The 13,632-nt window shown below is 33.5% G+C and overlaps 1 protein-coding gene across 6 annotated transcripts; it reads right to left on the minus strand.

The window, feature by feature from the left end:
- On the minus strand, positions 1–6,415 carry LOC8269023 (ATP-dependent Clp protease proteolytic subunit-related protein 4, chloroplastic). 6 transcript variants are annotated; one of them, XM_015726645.3, is made up of 8 exons: positions 5,980–6,408; positions 5,428–5,631; positions 4,475–4,530; positions 3,606–3,732; positions 3,388–3,465; positions 1,568–1,681; positions 1,380–1,492; positions 1–260 (listed from the first exon to the last, which is right to left on the minus strand). In XM_015726645.3, the coding sequence occupies exons 1-7, from the start codon at positions 6,271–6,273 to the stop codon at positions 1,421–1,423; spliced, it is 945 nt and encodes a 314-aa protein (XP_015582131.1). In that variant the 5' UTR covers positions 6,274–6,408; the 3' UTR covers positions 1–260; positions 1,380–1,420. The 6 variants fall into 6 exon arrangements, with proteins under 6 accessions (XP_015582131.1, XP_002531222.1, XP_048230440.1 ...); XM_002531176.4 differs by having other exon boundaries at positions 1–271; XM_015726646.3 differs by lacking the exon at positions 1–260 and adding an exon at positions 790–1,065.
- Between the last annotated feature and the right edge of the window lie 7,217 nt (positions 6,416–13,632).

Below are 13,632 nucleotides of genomic sequence, written 5' to 3' on the forward strand. Positions count from 1 at the left end.
TTTTTACAGCCCTGGGCAAGAAACATTCAGTTTAATTGTAATTTATCAGTTTTTAAAGTGGCGAGAATATGTAGACATACATTTTCCGGCAATTCACGTTATGTTACAATCATCCTTGTTTCTATATAGCTACAAAGTTTCAAGGTTCTCATAGCCCCTTGACCTTGCTTCCTTTCCAAAGACAATTCTGTTTTTGCTGCTCCTTTGAAACAGCAGCGCTCCAATCGACTCTGCTCCAGCCAAATGCAAATTACCATAACCTGACAGAATTCTATAGAAGAGTTGGCCAAGCGGGAAAAGTAATGCATATTGTAACTGATGCAAGCATTGTTCAAGAATCAGCTAACTAATTTCTAGGGATAATTTGAACGTCCACATGAATAGAAAGAAAGGGCATGTATATCCCGAATTTGTGATTGCGGCTGTCACTATTATCACAATAATGGGGTAATGTAATATGATATCATTCCCAACAGTGTCTCTTAAACACCGGAGAGAGTGGGAAACATGCTGTCGACATTGGGGAGCATAGATGTTATAATCTAGCATCCCCCTCCTACATTTGCAAATTTGAGATGAGAAGAGGGGCAGAAGGCCATGTATTGGGCGAATGAAGCTTATACTAGATAAAGTACTCCACCAACCAACATTGACTCTTATCACTTGCAAAACAATAGAGAAAGCAAATGCAATGTGTAAACCAGATTAACTGTATAGTCAATCCAGCAGCTGGACACTTTTCCAGGTGTCTGTCTGCTGAAATTTCAGAGTAATAGTGGCAAAGTGGTATGACCATGGGAACAAGCAATTGCATTTAAATCCAGAAAATGTTTTATCTTGCATATTACAGTGGAGTACCTAACAGTAGTAACCTGTCTAAGTGGGTCTAAGAATTAGGCGTATGATAACAACTGAAACATATCCCAAAGTATTGATTATGTACAGCATAATATGATGAACAGCAGCAAGCTTGTCAAGGAGCAGTGAGTCATCATAATCATCTCAACAGGATGTGCAGTCTAATTAAATAACTAATAACTGACCCCTTGGTCCTCCATGAATCACCTGTACATTGCCTCATGAGGGTCAGAACATGTCTGTCTAGGTATCAATTTTTTCAAAAGAATTAGTGCTTGATACTCGAGTGACTACTGGACTTCAGTATTAAGTCTTGAGCACTGTCAACGTTATATTACACTTCCATGAGTGATAATGAGTGGTATTATGAATTGAATGAAAATGCAGAGATTACTCATGCAAGGTGTCAGTACAAAGGAAGCACTCGTTTGACCCAAGAAATATTATGCAACAACAAAATTTTAACTCTAAAAGCATTTTCACATAACCAAATTGGACAATGACTTGCAGTTGTCTCTTACCACATTACTTCCAACAATCATCAATTGTAATTTCCCTAAAATCATATAAGCTGAGCCTTTTTAAGGTCAGAAACAACCCCACGGTCTTCAGTGCCCCTTTCATTGTATAATACCTGCAGAAAATCGAAGCAAAGGCAATAAGCACAGGGCAACCAAACTAAAATTAAAGAAGCTTTTGACTTCAGTACCTTGTCAATGATGCCGTATTCAACTGCCTCAGCTGGAGTAAAATATTTTGGACGACTAATGTCTGCTTCAATCTCCCCGGGTGATTTTCCAATATACTTTGCCAAGAGATTAACCTTAAGATAAAATTTTAAAAAATATAGTGAACTTTATAACAGGTAATCTTTTATAACAAAAATTATAAAAAAAAAAAAAAAAAAAAAGCGCACTAGTGCCATCGACTAATAAAAAGCTTTTTAAGTACAGTGGAATTGGCATGCACTCTGCAAAAAAGAATTCACCCACATGCATATTGCGTCATTTGGAAACAAGGTATCAATCAAAGATATGTTTTGGAATCCATCCGGAAAGAGTATATTACCCACGCAGAAGGGAAACTGTGTAAATGATCCCTAAATATGTTTAACTTAATAGTACTAGATTTTATACACTTAGTAGTTACTGCTTTGTTTCTTTCTTTCTGGAATGAATTGGGTTCCTCAACCTTGTCTAATTCAACCACTATGTATCAAACAGGCGATGCATGATTAACTAACCAACATTCTAACATGATTTTAAGTATTCATCTCCTGTTCTATAGGTAAAATTGTTTTGGTGTTGCAAAATACTCTCCTTGGCCTAACATATACATATATATTGATCTGCTCTACCTATAGCTATCGAACTGTTACTAATTATTTATTTAAAATATTGTGATCATGTACTACTTGAAGAACTTAATTATATACTGTAAATTCAACTAAAATAAGGAAAAATAAATTTAAATAAAACAAGGAAAGAAGCAATTCTTTAATATATAATTTAATTTAGAAAAGGAAAAATTAGTATATAATCCAATGAGAATAAGGAAAGCAAGAATTTAATCAGAATAAGGAAGGAGTGAAATATATACATATATGTATATAATTGAAATAAGAAAAGAATGAAAATACAACATTTATAAATTACATATGAAGATGCTTGTGATACAATACATGAGTATTGTGACACAAAGGGCACATAGCTAAATAGAATAAAAATAAAAACAAGGAATAATAACACAACCATAATTAAAATTTAAATCACTCATAGTTAAATAGAACAAAGATAGAAACAAGGAATGATAAATACAATCATGATTTAGAAAAGAACATTTGCATAACTTATTGTTACTAATGTTTTCAATTTATATACAACAAGCTTAATATATAGGAAAAATTTAATTATTATTGGATTATAATCATATAATAATCCAATAATCTATTAAAAAGCAAAGCTTAAGCTTTTTTATGATAAATTCAATTTTTTCATCTCACATGCTTAAATAAGAAAAGTTGGAAATGGAAAAAGAATAAACTTAGCAAACATTTTTAGTATTAATAATTTAATTTGATGGATATTAAAATGAATCAAGTCACAAGCAATGCACGTGCGTGGAAAACCAATATATGTATGTATCCAATATTTACTAATACGATCAAATGACGGTTAGAATACCCTTGAGCTTTGGCTGGTTTGAGATTCCACCCAACCTTGACCTATTTTATGGTCTCAATCTTATTTTATTAGGCCTTAGAGTAGGACCACTGGCTCTGTAAGGCATCCAGTAGCTGTACAAAGAAGAAAGCAAGTTTTTCCCATAATTGTAGGTTTTCATGTATGTACATCAGGGTAACCTATTTTAGGTCAATATATGAACTAATTAGAAAAGCATGACCAAATGCTGGCTAAGAATAGTTTCCAGTCTGATTAATTAGCAAGTAATGAATGTGGACGGCTGTATATATGTAAAAAAGCGTGTATAAACAAGTGAAAGAGACACCAACTTCAAGATTAATCTCACCAGTTCTGCTTTCACATTACTTATTTCTTTTCTTGCTAGTTCAACATCTGTTGCTTGACCTTGAAATCTTCCTATCGGCTGTAGAATGGAAGATATCAATAAAAAAATTGAGATTTGATGTCAGAAGTATGTAGAGTTGATGTCCTTCACCAGAGAAAGAATAGCAAGAAATCAGAAAAATAGATTGCAGCATCATACACCAGTGGTCAAGAAAACACCTGTTTTATCATGATAGTTGATGAAGGTAAAGCCGAACGATTTCCCTTTGAACCAGCAGCCAAAAGTAATGCTGCTTCTCCCCAAGCATTACCAACACAGAGAGTAAATATGGGTGGCTTGACATAGCTGCAGGAGAATCAACCATAAGCAAAAATATAGATACAGAGTCTTCTTAATGTGTAGTGGTGTATTGGTGTTGCATTAACAAACTTTTAGAGTAAGCTGATTGGACAGCACAAAACAACGCAGAAATGCAGAAATACAGAGAACCAATGAATGACTTATCACTATGAGACATGTCCCGCTAATGGCATATCCTACTCATATCAGCAATTTGCATGTTTGTTTCTCTCGCTATCTGCCAGTGAGGTCTAAAATCAATAAGACTCCACAAAATGCACCCTATATGAATTGCAGGTGTATGAGTCTATAATTAGAGAGAGAGAGTGAACTGTGAACTCTAACATGCAAATGGCTAACACTAAAAAGACAATGGAAGTACAGCATTTGATTTGAAGTTGTCCTTTACGTAATACACCTCATGTTGGGTTATATCGGTATTCCCCAATTAAGTTCGCAGTTGGATTTGTATAATCCTTCCTAAAATCATAACTGTGAGAATCCAATCTTATAGTGAACTCTCTTTCAGCGGCAAAGGCCAGATAAAATGATGAACCATTTAATACATTAGTATAAGCAACTTGCAGAAGATTTAAACCTGATCTCAGGGATAATAAGCCTTGCAGGCAATAAATTTTCTGTTAATAACATAAATCAAAGAAAAGAATGGGTGTGGGGGAGGGTTTTTAAGCAGAACTTCACAAAAAAAGAAATATATATTATGAGGAAGGGTATAAAGATTTATGACCCCATAACATCATGGATTGCAAAAGCTTCAGTCTCATAACCCAGCTTTTCACCTCCCTGAGAAACACAAAAGCTTCTGTCAATACCATAAATCATTGCACTGACACCATAATGCAGGAAGCATATTCTAGGCATAATGTGAGAAGCATACTCTCGGCATAATGCAAGAACCATTCTCTAGGGAGAAATAGGCCTATACACATGTTAGCATTAATTTTGTATCTACTTTATGTCTGAATATACATTGTTGTTCTATTCAATAAATAACTCTTATGTCAGCTAGCTAGCTAGAATAGCCATTTAAAAGAACAGGTAGTGTCATAACGAAAAAGTTCAAGGAAATCAACCAGAGTAAAGAAAGATTTAGATTGGAATTATTAGAAGTCATGGAGCAAAATAAACAAGGAAACAAGGACGTAACGAAAGAGAAAACAAAGATCCAAGAGCTAGACAGTGGGATAGCCTCCAATCAAATCATTAAACTAAAACCTCACTCCATAGTTTTTCCCCACCAGAAGAAAATGCTGTCTCTCTCACAAGCTTATTTTAAACAGCTCAGATAAAAGATACCAATAAAATACATATGCCAACACATTACCTTTTCTTTTCTATTCCACATAATAACTTATCTTAGTTACACAAGTATTATCATGTATACAAAAGAATACTGTAGTATTAGCTTTGCCAATTTGTTACATTGCTTCACTCATCATGACTTCAATTACCCAAGTACAAATGAAAATAGACACACATCATACATCATATACATTAAAATCTACATATAAACATTGATTTCAATCAGTATATTTCACATAGTCTCTTGTTAGATTTATAAGGAAATTCTTCAGGTGCTGAAACACCGCTAGCATCATGTCCTACCTATGAAAAAGTGGCGTTCAAAGAAAATATACTCGTCAGACAAAGGAAAGCTAGATATAATGAAGAACTATCAACCTTGGTTGTCCCAGTGGAGTTTATGTAAAGGTAAATAGGTTTCTCTTCATCCTCGTACTGAAGGTATAGAAACTCTGCAAGTATTAACTCCGTGACAGAAGGAACAAGCGACATGCCCAAGTAAACAATCCTGTTTTTAAACAGATAAGATGCCAAGTCAGGAGGAGGTTGCTCCCATGCACTTCCTCTAGTATAGGGTATAACCTGCCAAAGAAGAATGGTAAACCAACAAATAAGTGTTTACATAATAGAAGACTTTCAGTGATTTCGTGTGCAACAAACACTTCAATTCACCAAGAAATAAAAGAACTAAAGAACTTAGAACACATTATGATAACCGCATAACCCAAGGAAATCCGGGACCAAACCTCTCAAAGTAATTAGTTAATTCTATTTACAACAAAAAACCACTAATAATCACCATTACAAACATATAAAACACAAAATTATCCATTTCGCAGAAGAAAAGGCAAGTATTGATAAATTGCATCTTAAAGCAAAGTCAAACCTAAATACAATAATAAAGACGCAAAGCTAAATATCCGAAGTTACCATAGTGACGACGCTTCGTTTGCCTCTAAAATTTGAAATTGACGCCGGATTGAGACATTCAGGTCGAACTTTCATACCGGAAAAATCGCCAATAACACTACCACTGCCGGAGAAGGAAGAGAAAAAGCTTGTAGAAAGAGAAGAACTCCTTAGAGAAGGAGAAGAAGAAGAAGAAGAAGAAGAAGAGAAAGCTAAAGTTCGGTTTGAGCTTGAGGTATGTGAACAGATTGGCGTTGACGCTAACATGCGCGTGTGGAGCGCAACGGTTGATGCTGTTGCTGTTGCAACCTCCATTGATAAGAGTGTTCCGGCGAGAGTAGCTGACGGAGGGCGAAGATTGAAAAGGAAGATGCTGAAGTAGAATTGGGGGCTTTGCTGATGGAATTCAGGGCTGTTAGTGGACCATATATTTTAGCCCATTGTTAAGTCCGACAACATTTAACCCAAAACTCAAATATGATACTAAAGGCTTTAGGATGTCTATTTGTACAAACTATTTTATTTTCTAATTTTAAAGAAAAAATTTATTTTGATAAAAAGTTACAAAATTTATAAAATAGGTTTACTTGCTATGTACTTGTTATAATATAAAAAAATTAACTTTTTATTGAAATAATATTCTAAATATAAAAATATTTTTTTTACTTTTATTCAAAAATAAGTAATTTTTTATATAAAAAATATTAAATATTCATAACAATGAGAATATAATATAAATTAAAATAAAAAAGAAATAACAACAAAAATAAGCAACAAGCAAAGTGGTAAAAGAATCACATGTATTTTACATATATCATAAATTTGATGGAATTTAAAACGTGTAAAAATAATATAGTCCCTAAGAAATTATTTTAGTAATCTCTTGAAATTCAACAAGCAAGCAAAAATAATTTTAACATAATAAAGGAGAAAAATAAGAAAAGAAGAAAGAGCCGTGTTAAAAGCACAACAAAAGGAATTGTATTTATAAGTTTAAATTTATAATATTGTATTAATGTTCACAAAATTATTCAAGAGATTCTCTCCATTGGTCACACATTATAGCAAAACAATTAGATGACTCAATTATTAAAAAAGTTAAAATAAATATTTTAAAATAAGATAAAAATAAATAAATATTAAAAATTGACTTGAATTTGATTCAAAATCATCTCATGAGTAGAGAAAAATTTACAAATTTATACTTAGATTTAACTTTTAACCTAAATTTTATTCACACAAACCCAACACTCCAAAAGGCTCTTTACAAACTTAAATAGAAAAATTCCTTTATAAACTAAAGACTTTCGTTTTAAGAATGTAAAATAAAAGATTTTCTAAAACTACAATATTTAAGATATATATTTTAATTAGTGACCCCTAAAATATAAATATATGTCGAAAAATTTAGTTCACTGTTATTTTAGTCATGCGCTGTGATTAGGTGACAGATAGTCTTTTAAGTTTATGCAGTATTAAAGACGAACCCCATATATTTACTTGGCCGGAGCTGTGACCTATAATTCTTGTATGTTCCTTTCTGCAGTTAAAAAAGAAAGCACCATGAACAAGCAAAATTCATAGTAAAAAATCGAGGGAGACGAGTCATGCTTTGGAAGAAGAAATATAAGCAACCATATCTCTTCGATATTTTAGCCTTTACCGAAAAAAAGAAGTTGAATGATTGCAGATTAATTATAATAAATAATAATTATTAGATAAATAAATCAATAAATATTTTAATTTGAAATATAAATAAAATATAAAATAATAACAATATTTTAATCTGAAATATAAATAAAATATAAAATAATAACATTATTTATTAATAGTATTACTAGATATTAGAAAATACGATTACTGGATAGGTAGAGAGAACGGTAAGGATAAGCGGGCAGCAAAAACAACAGCCAAGTGCCAAATATCTTTCCAACCTCGATTTTTCTAACTCAAATTTTATTTTCTATTCTCTTTTAAATTTTAAAGATTACTTTTATAAAAATAAATAAATTATGTCTATCAAATCAAGTTTTAAAAACCCACAAACAAGGCAGAGGCACAAACGCATGTCCCTATCATTCTATAATCAGAATATATTCAATGTGCTTATTAAAGCTTGATCTTGAGACGTAGATCATCCAAAGCACACTAGTATAGCATACTTCTCCTGTTCGAACCGGAATTTTAACTAAACTTCAGGAGGATAGATGTCACGATTCTGAAAAATCAATGTAAATCCAATTTTCTATTCACTCGTGGAATCCATGTGATTCAAAGAGACCACCACGGCTCCTCTCTTCTCGAGAATCCATACATCCCTGTCAATATATGAGCAGCTATCTCTAGATCGAGCACAGGTTTAGATTCAACTTTAAAGAGAATAAAATGGAACACATAACGATGCATCTTTCACAAACCAAAAACTACGAGATTGTCCCATTCATTCTGGAGTATCAGAGGGATTGTACCATTCGAGCTTGGCTGATAAATAACTCACTTCTTGGTCTTCAACCCCCTCAGTCACTACAAACACCCCCAATCAGTGCAATAAGTTGATTAACTGCAATTAGGCCACTAGTCTACAATAATTAGAAAGGACTTAAGTGAGACATAGTATGTTAAACAATTTTCATAATTAAGGTGAACTAAAATAAGAACCAAACCAAATCATGTTTGTATGTCCAATAAGATATCTTCTAAAGCATTATATTAACAAACACCAAAAGCCAAGTCGAAAAGGAAGTCCTAGACTGACCGCTGCATTCAAAAACATTAGAGAATTGACATAAAAAAATGGATGTCAATTTCATACACTTTTACATAATACCATAAATCCAATCCTGCCAAAACATCAACAGGTGCAAATAATAATCAATAAATCAAATGTCGAGATCCCAACTTCCGCAAGAAACATCCTAAGCAGTTTGTTTTAGCCTCTTTTTCCAGACTAACCCGCCTTTTTCTGAAAAGCGCACACAATTGTATGCCCCACCACTTGTGGTGTCATCGAAAGATGTAAATAAAAGTAGCTACTGAATGTAAACGGACTAGCCAAACATGACAAGACTCTTTAATCATCAGTTTGTAAAGATGATGCTAGGATCAAGAAGCAATCCTCAAGCCATATGTATGTTACCTTACAAACATTTTACCTTGTTTATAATATTGCCATGCTGGAAACTCAGAAAGCTAACCATGATCAATTCCTATCCACACAAAAGTTAACAGAAGGTAATAAAACCAAGTCGACAACATAGATATCCTCAAGACACAGTAGATCAAGCTAATCTGATGTATCTGTAACGAAACAAGAGAATGAGTTAAATAAGAGATCAAATAAAAGCATCTATACCTCCACAATGAAGTTGCACCAACGAATAAAGTATAAGCCTCTATTAGCCTTGCTTAAATCAAATTTCACAAATGTAGCCTTCCATCAAGAGGATATTCTCCTATTACCATTAGGACTACCTAATATCTTTCCTCGACTCTCTTGTTCCTTTTATCGTTTATTGACTGATATTCATATATTATAGGATAATGGCCATTGATTATAGATCCCACACTAGAAGTACAAGATGATCTCAAATATCGACACTTGAACTGATCATCCAAAACTCAATTTCAAAAACTTTCCTTCCTTTAAAATGTTGATGAAGGCTCAAAACACGAGAATAGCATCTTAAACAAAAGTAGCAGGATAAAACAGTTATAACTTGAGAATAGGGCGTCGCATTTTACTGAAATAAAAGGCACACCAAAGAACACGACTTCCTTAGATGATCAAGTAAATTTACAATCGAATCCACTGGTTACCACATAAAGTTGATGAAAGAAGGGCAGAACATATAATCAATGCAGCTAGGAAATAAAGTACCAGGAAGAAATACACATAGGACTTGAGAGCAGGTCTCTCTTGTCAGCGAAATATAAAGCAACCAAAAAAATCAAGTAGTGGACAATTGTTATTATAAAGAAACTCCAACAGTTAAACCATCTCAGACATCATGGTAAAGAACATGTCCAACAATTAAACCATTAAATTGTAGAGCCTGTATCTTTCCGATAAAATCAGTGAAGAAGGATGGGACAACCTTATGAACAAAGTTTTGAACAAGGCGGTCAGAGGACAGTTTTAAAAAGAGTTGCAGGATAAAACAGAGACAAAACTTGAAAGAATATGGCGCGCAATTTAATGAACCCCAAAGTACATAAAGAATCAGAAGTTCATTATATAATCATCTAATTCTTTTTTTTTTAAAGAACTAAATTAGATGATCATTACCCTATTCCAACAGTTAAACCATCACAAAGATCTTAGTAAGACAAACTAGCCCAATTAGGTAATAGAAAAAAAGGGGGGGAGAGAGGACAAACACTATAAAAGAGAGGGCCAAAAAAGTGTCTTAATAAAATTTGCAGAGGGAACAGATTCAAAACTTGGAAGCAGGGTGCGCTTTGCAGTAAAATATAGAAGGCATAATTACAAAGATTTGAGTAGATGATCACATAAATTTATGAAGCACCTAAATTTAGATGACAATACTAACTCCAGCAGTAAAACTATCGTAGAAATCATGGTGAAAGATATGCCTCCTTGACAAATTTAGTAGAAGAGGAAGGCACAAACAGTATGACCATGAGGTTATTATATTGTCAAGGCACATACACTTCAGAGTTTATTATATCGTCATCTAGACTTGTAAAGTACCAAAATTCAGATGATCATTAAAGTACAGCGGTTATACCATGATAATCCTTCTCAATAAAATTCATGGAAAGAAAGGGACGGACAAACATTATAAACCAGAGGACCAACGAAATTGTGTCTTAAATAGAGTAGAAGGATGACGCATAGACATATTCGAAATAAGATACGGATTTTAGTGAACTATATAAAACGCATATAAAACAAAAAATCTAAAACTTTATATGATTATTTAAATTTTTATAAAACACCTAATCTAATTTAGAGTCTAGTAGTTAAAACTTCATAAAAAACTTGGTAAGCACACCCCTTCGCTGTAGGTAGGGACAAACATCATGGATAATGGGACCGGAAGAACAAAGGAAGCAGCAACATATATCATAGACAACACTTGAGAATATGCGTGCATGTAACTGAATTAGAAAGGACATAAGAAATCAGACTTATCCCATATTCACCACCCTAGAAAACCATAAACGTCATCCAACGAAAAACGAGAAGGAACAACATACAATAATACGAACAATTTAGTCCATACACTCGAACAATGATAATATATCCAATAGATTACACACACGAAAAATCAATATATCAGACCAAAAAACACTCGTCACAGAAACTGATTGTCATATTACTCCTAATAACAAGAGCACAACTTGATTAGTCAAAAGAAGAGTTCGGTCTCTATAACCATATCAGTAACGTAATTGGGCTCTAAAACGCATCTGTGAATTTGAATTATCAGTAGGAGAAACCATCTGTGTCACTCCTATCTGAACTTGTCTCTAACTTCTGTATCTTTCCTAGTATCTATCATATTGTCAATTCCTATTACTATATCCCAAAAATTCTCACTGCTTGCTCTTTAACCTGCAACCCATTGTTTTCGGGCCATGTAAAACAAAGAAGAATTGAGACATAGTGACAGAAATAAAATGCAGACCATAAAAAGCTAGAGTTCTTGTACATTGTTTGATTTAGACAAGAGACAAAGAAATAAGGACTGCCTTTCAATAGCTGAAAACAGTAATTATAGGTATTATTATAGAGCTGAAAAAGTTGAATATGTTGTACCATCTGCTCGTTACAACTCACAGCATAATTAATCGTAAGCTTGCTTCACCATTGCCCGTTCCTTCAAAAGAAAGCTATAACCCAACATGCTAGCTTAGTTTCTCACGTTGCATGCGCAGGTAGCTCATTTAGCATATGGTAACAAGTGTATAATTTAAGAACTAAAGCCAACTCATAACTAAAAGACTACAATGAAAGACATTGTACCAGTCTCAAACTATTGCTGCAACTCCTAGGCACGATTTGAACCGAAGCCCTAAAGAGGGTGGTTGAGGTCCTATGCAATACATGCTTTTAGCCAACACAATAAGGAGCGATCTCACATTGACAGTTTCATCATCATATGCACAATGACCATCATCAAGCTTGAGCAGCTTTTTCAACAGATGTAGCATCAGAAATGCCAAACCTTGATTATTCAGGAAAGGCTTATTTTTATTTCTCAGAACATTGATGAACTGAAATCCATGAAATATGAAGTAACAGGGCTGTTAAAGGCTATAGGATCAGAGCAATTGGAAGAAAACAAATCACTCTGGGATGTATGTGCAAAAGTCTTATTTACATTTTCTTTGCGAAGCAAAAAAGAACAAATAGGGCACTCTTTTTGTCAAACACCCTCCATAATAGAAGATTACTATCAAGCTTAATATACTTGAGACCCCAACAAAATGCTTCAAAGAATTAAATCCGGGACCAAATGCTTCAACGAATTAAACCCCGGACCCAGTTGATCCCAGCTATCCTCCAGCAACTAAAGAAAAAAGGAACATACATCCCCACTATTCCACAACTACAAGCATGGCTGTGAAATTAAGTTCAAAAACCCACAAACAAGGTAAGGCATAAATGTATGTCCCCATTACTCCATAATCACAGGCATGGTTACCAAACCGAGTTTATCAACCCACAATCAAAGTGACAAAGATAACTCATGCTGCTAGGATACAACATAAGAATGTTGCAATACCTGTAGAAGTTGATTAACTGCAACCAGGTCAGTAGTCTATAATAATTACAGAGGATGTAAGTGAATCATAATATATTAAACAACTCCTATAATTAGGGTGGATGAAAACAAGAACCAAAAACAAATTATGTTTACAAGTCCAACAAAAGATCTTATAAAACCATTAGAGAGGACGTCAACTTCATAAACTGGTACATGACACTGCAAATACAATCCTGCCAAAACATCAATAGATGCAAGTAATAATAAACAAATCAAACATCTGTATCCCACTTTACACAAGACACATGCTAAGCAGTCTATTTTAGCCTCTTCTTCCAGACTAACAAGCCTTCTCCGGAAAAGCGTACACACTTGCATGCCCTGCCACTTGTGGCATTGTCAGAAGATCTACTTGTAAATAAATGTAACTACTGACAGTAAATGAACAGAAATATACTAACAAAACATGATAAGATTCTTAATCATATAGTTTGTAAAGATGAAGATAGGATCAGGAAGCAATCATCATGATATATGTATCTTAACTTTACAGAAGTTCTACAGAAGGTAATAAATACAAGTTGACAATATAAATGTGGTCAAGACAGAGTATATCAATCTAATGTGACGTATCTGTAACGAAAAAAGAGAATGAGTTGAACAAAAGATGAAATAGAAGCATTTATGCCTCCATGATGAAGCTGCATCAATGAATAAAGTAAAAGCATCTATTAGTCTTGCTTAAATCCAATTTCACAAATGTAGCCTTCCACCAAGAACAGGATATTCTCCTACTACCATTAGGATTACATAATACCTCTCCTCGACTGTCTTCCTACTTTTATCATTCATTGACTAATTTCATATTTTATAAAATAATGGCCATTGGTTAGAAATCCCACAATAGAAGCATCGGATTATCCTAAATATCAACGTTCTT

This window comes from Ricinus communis, chromosome 5 (genome assembly GCF_019578655.1).
Source record: "Ricinus communis isolate WT05 ecotype wild-type chromosome 5, ASM1957865v1, whole genome shotgun sequence".
Classification (NCBI taxonomy): Eukaryota; Viridiplantae; Streptophyta; class Magnoliopsida; order Malpighiales; family Euphorbiaceae; genus Ricinus; species Ricinus communis.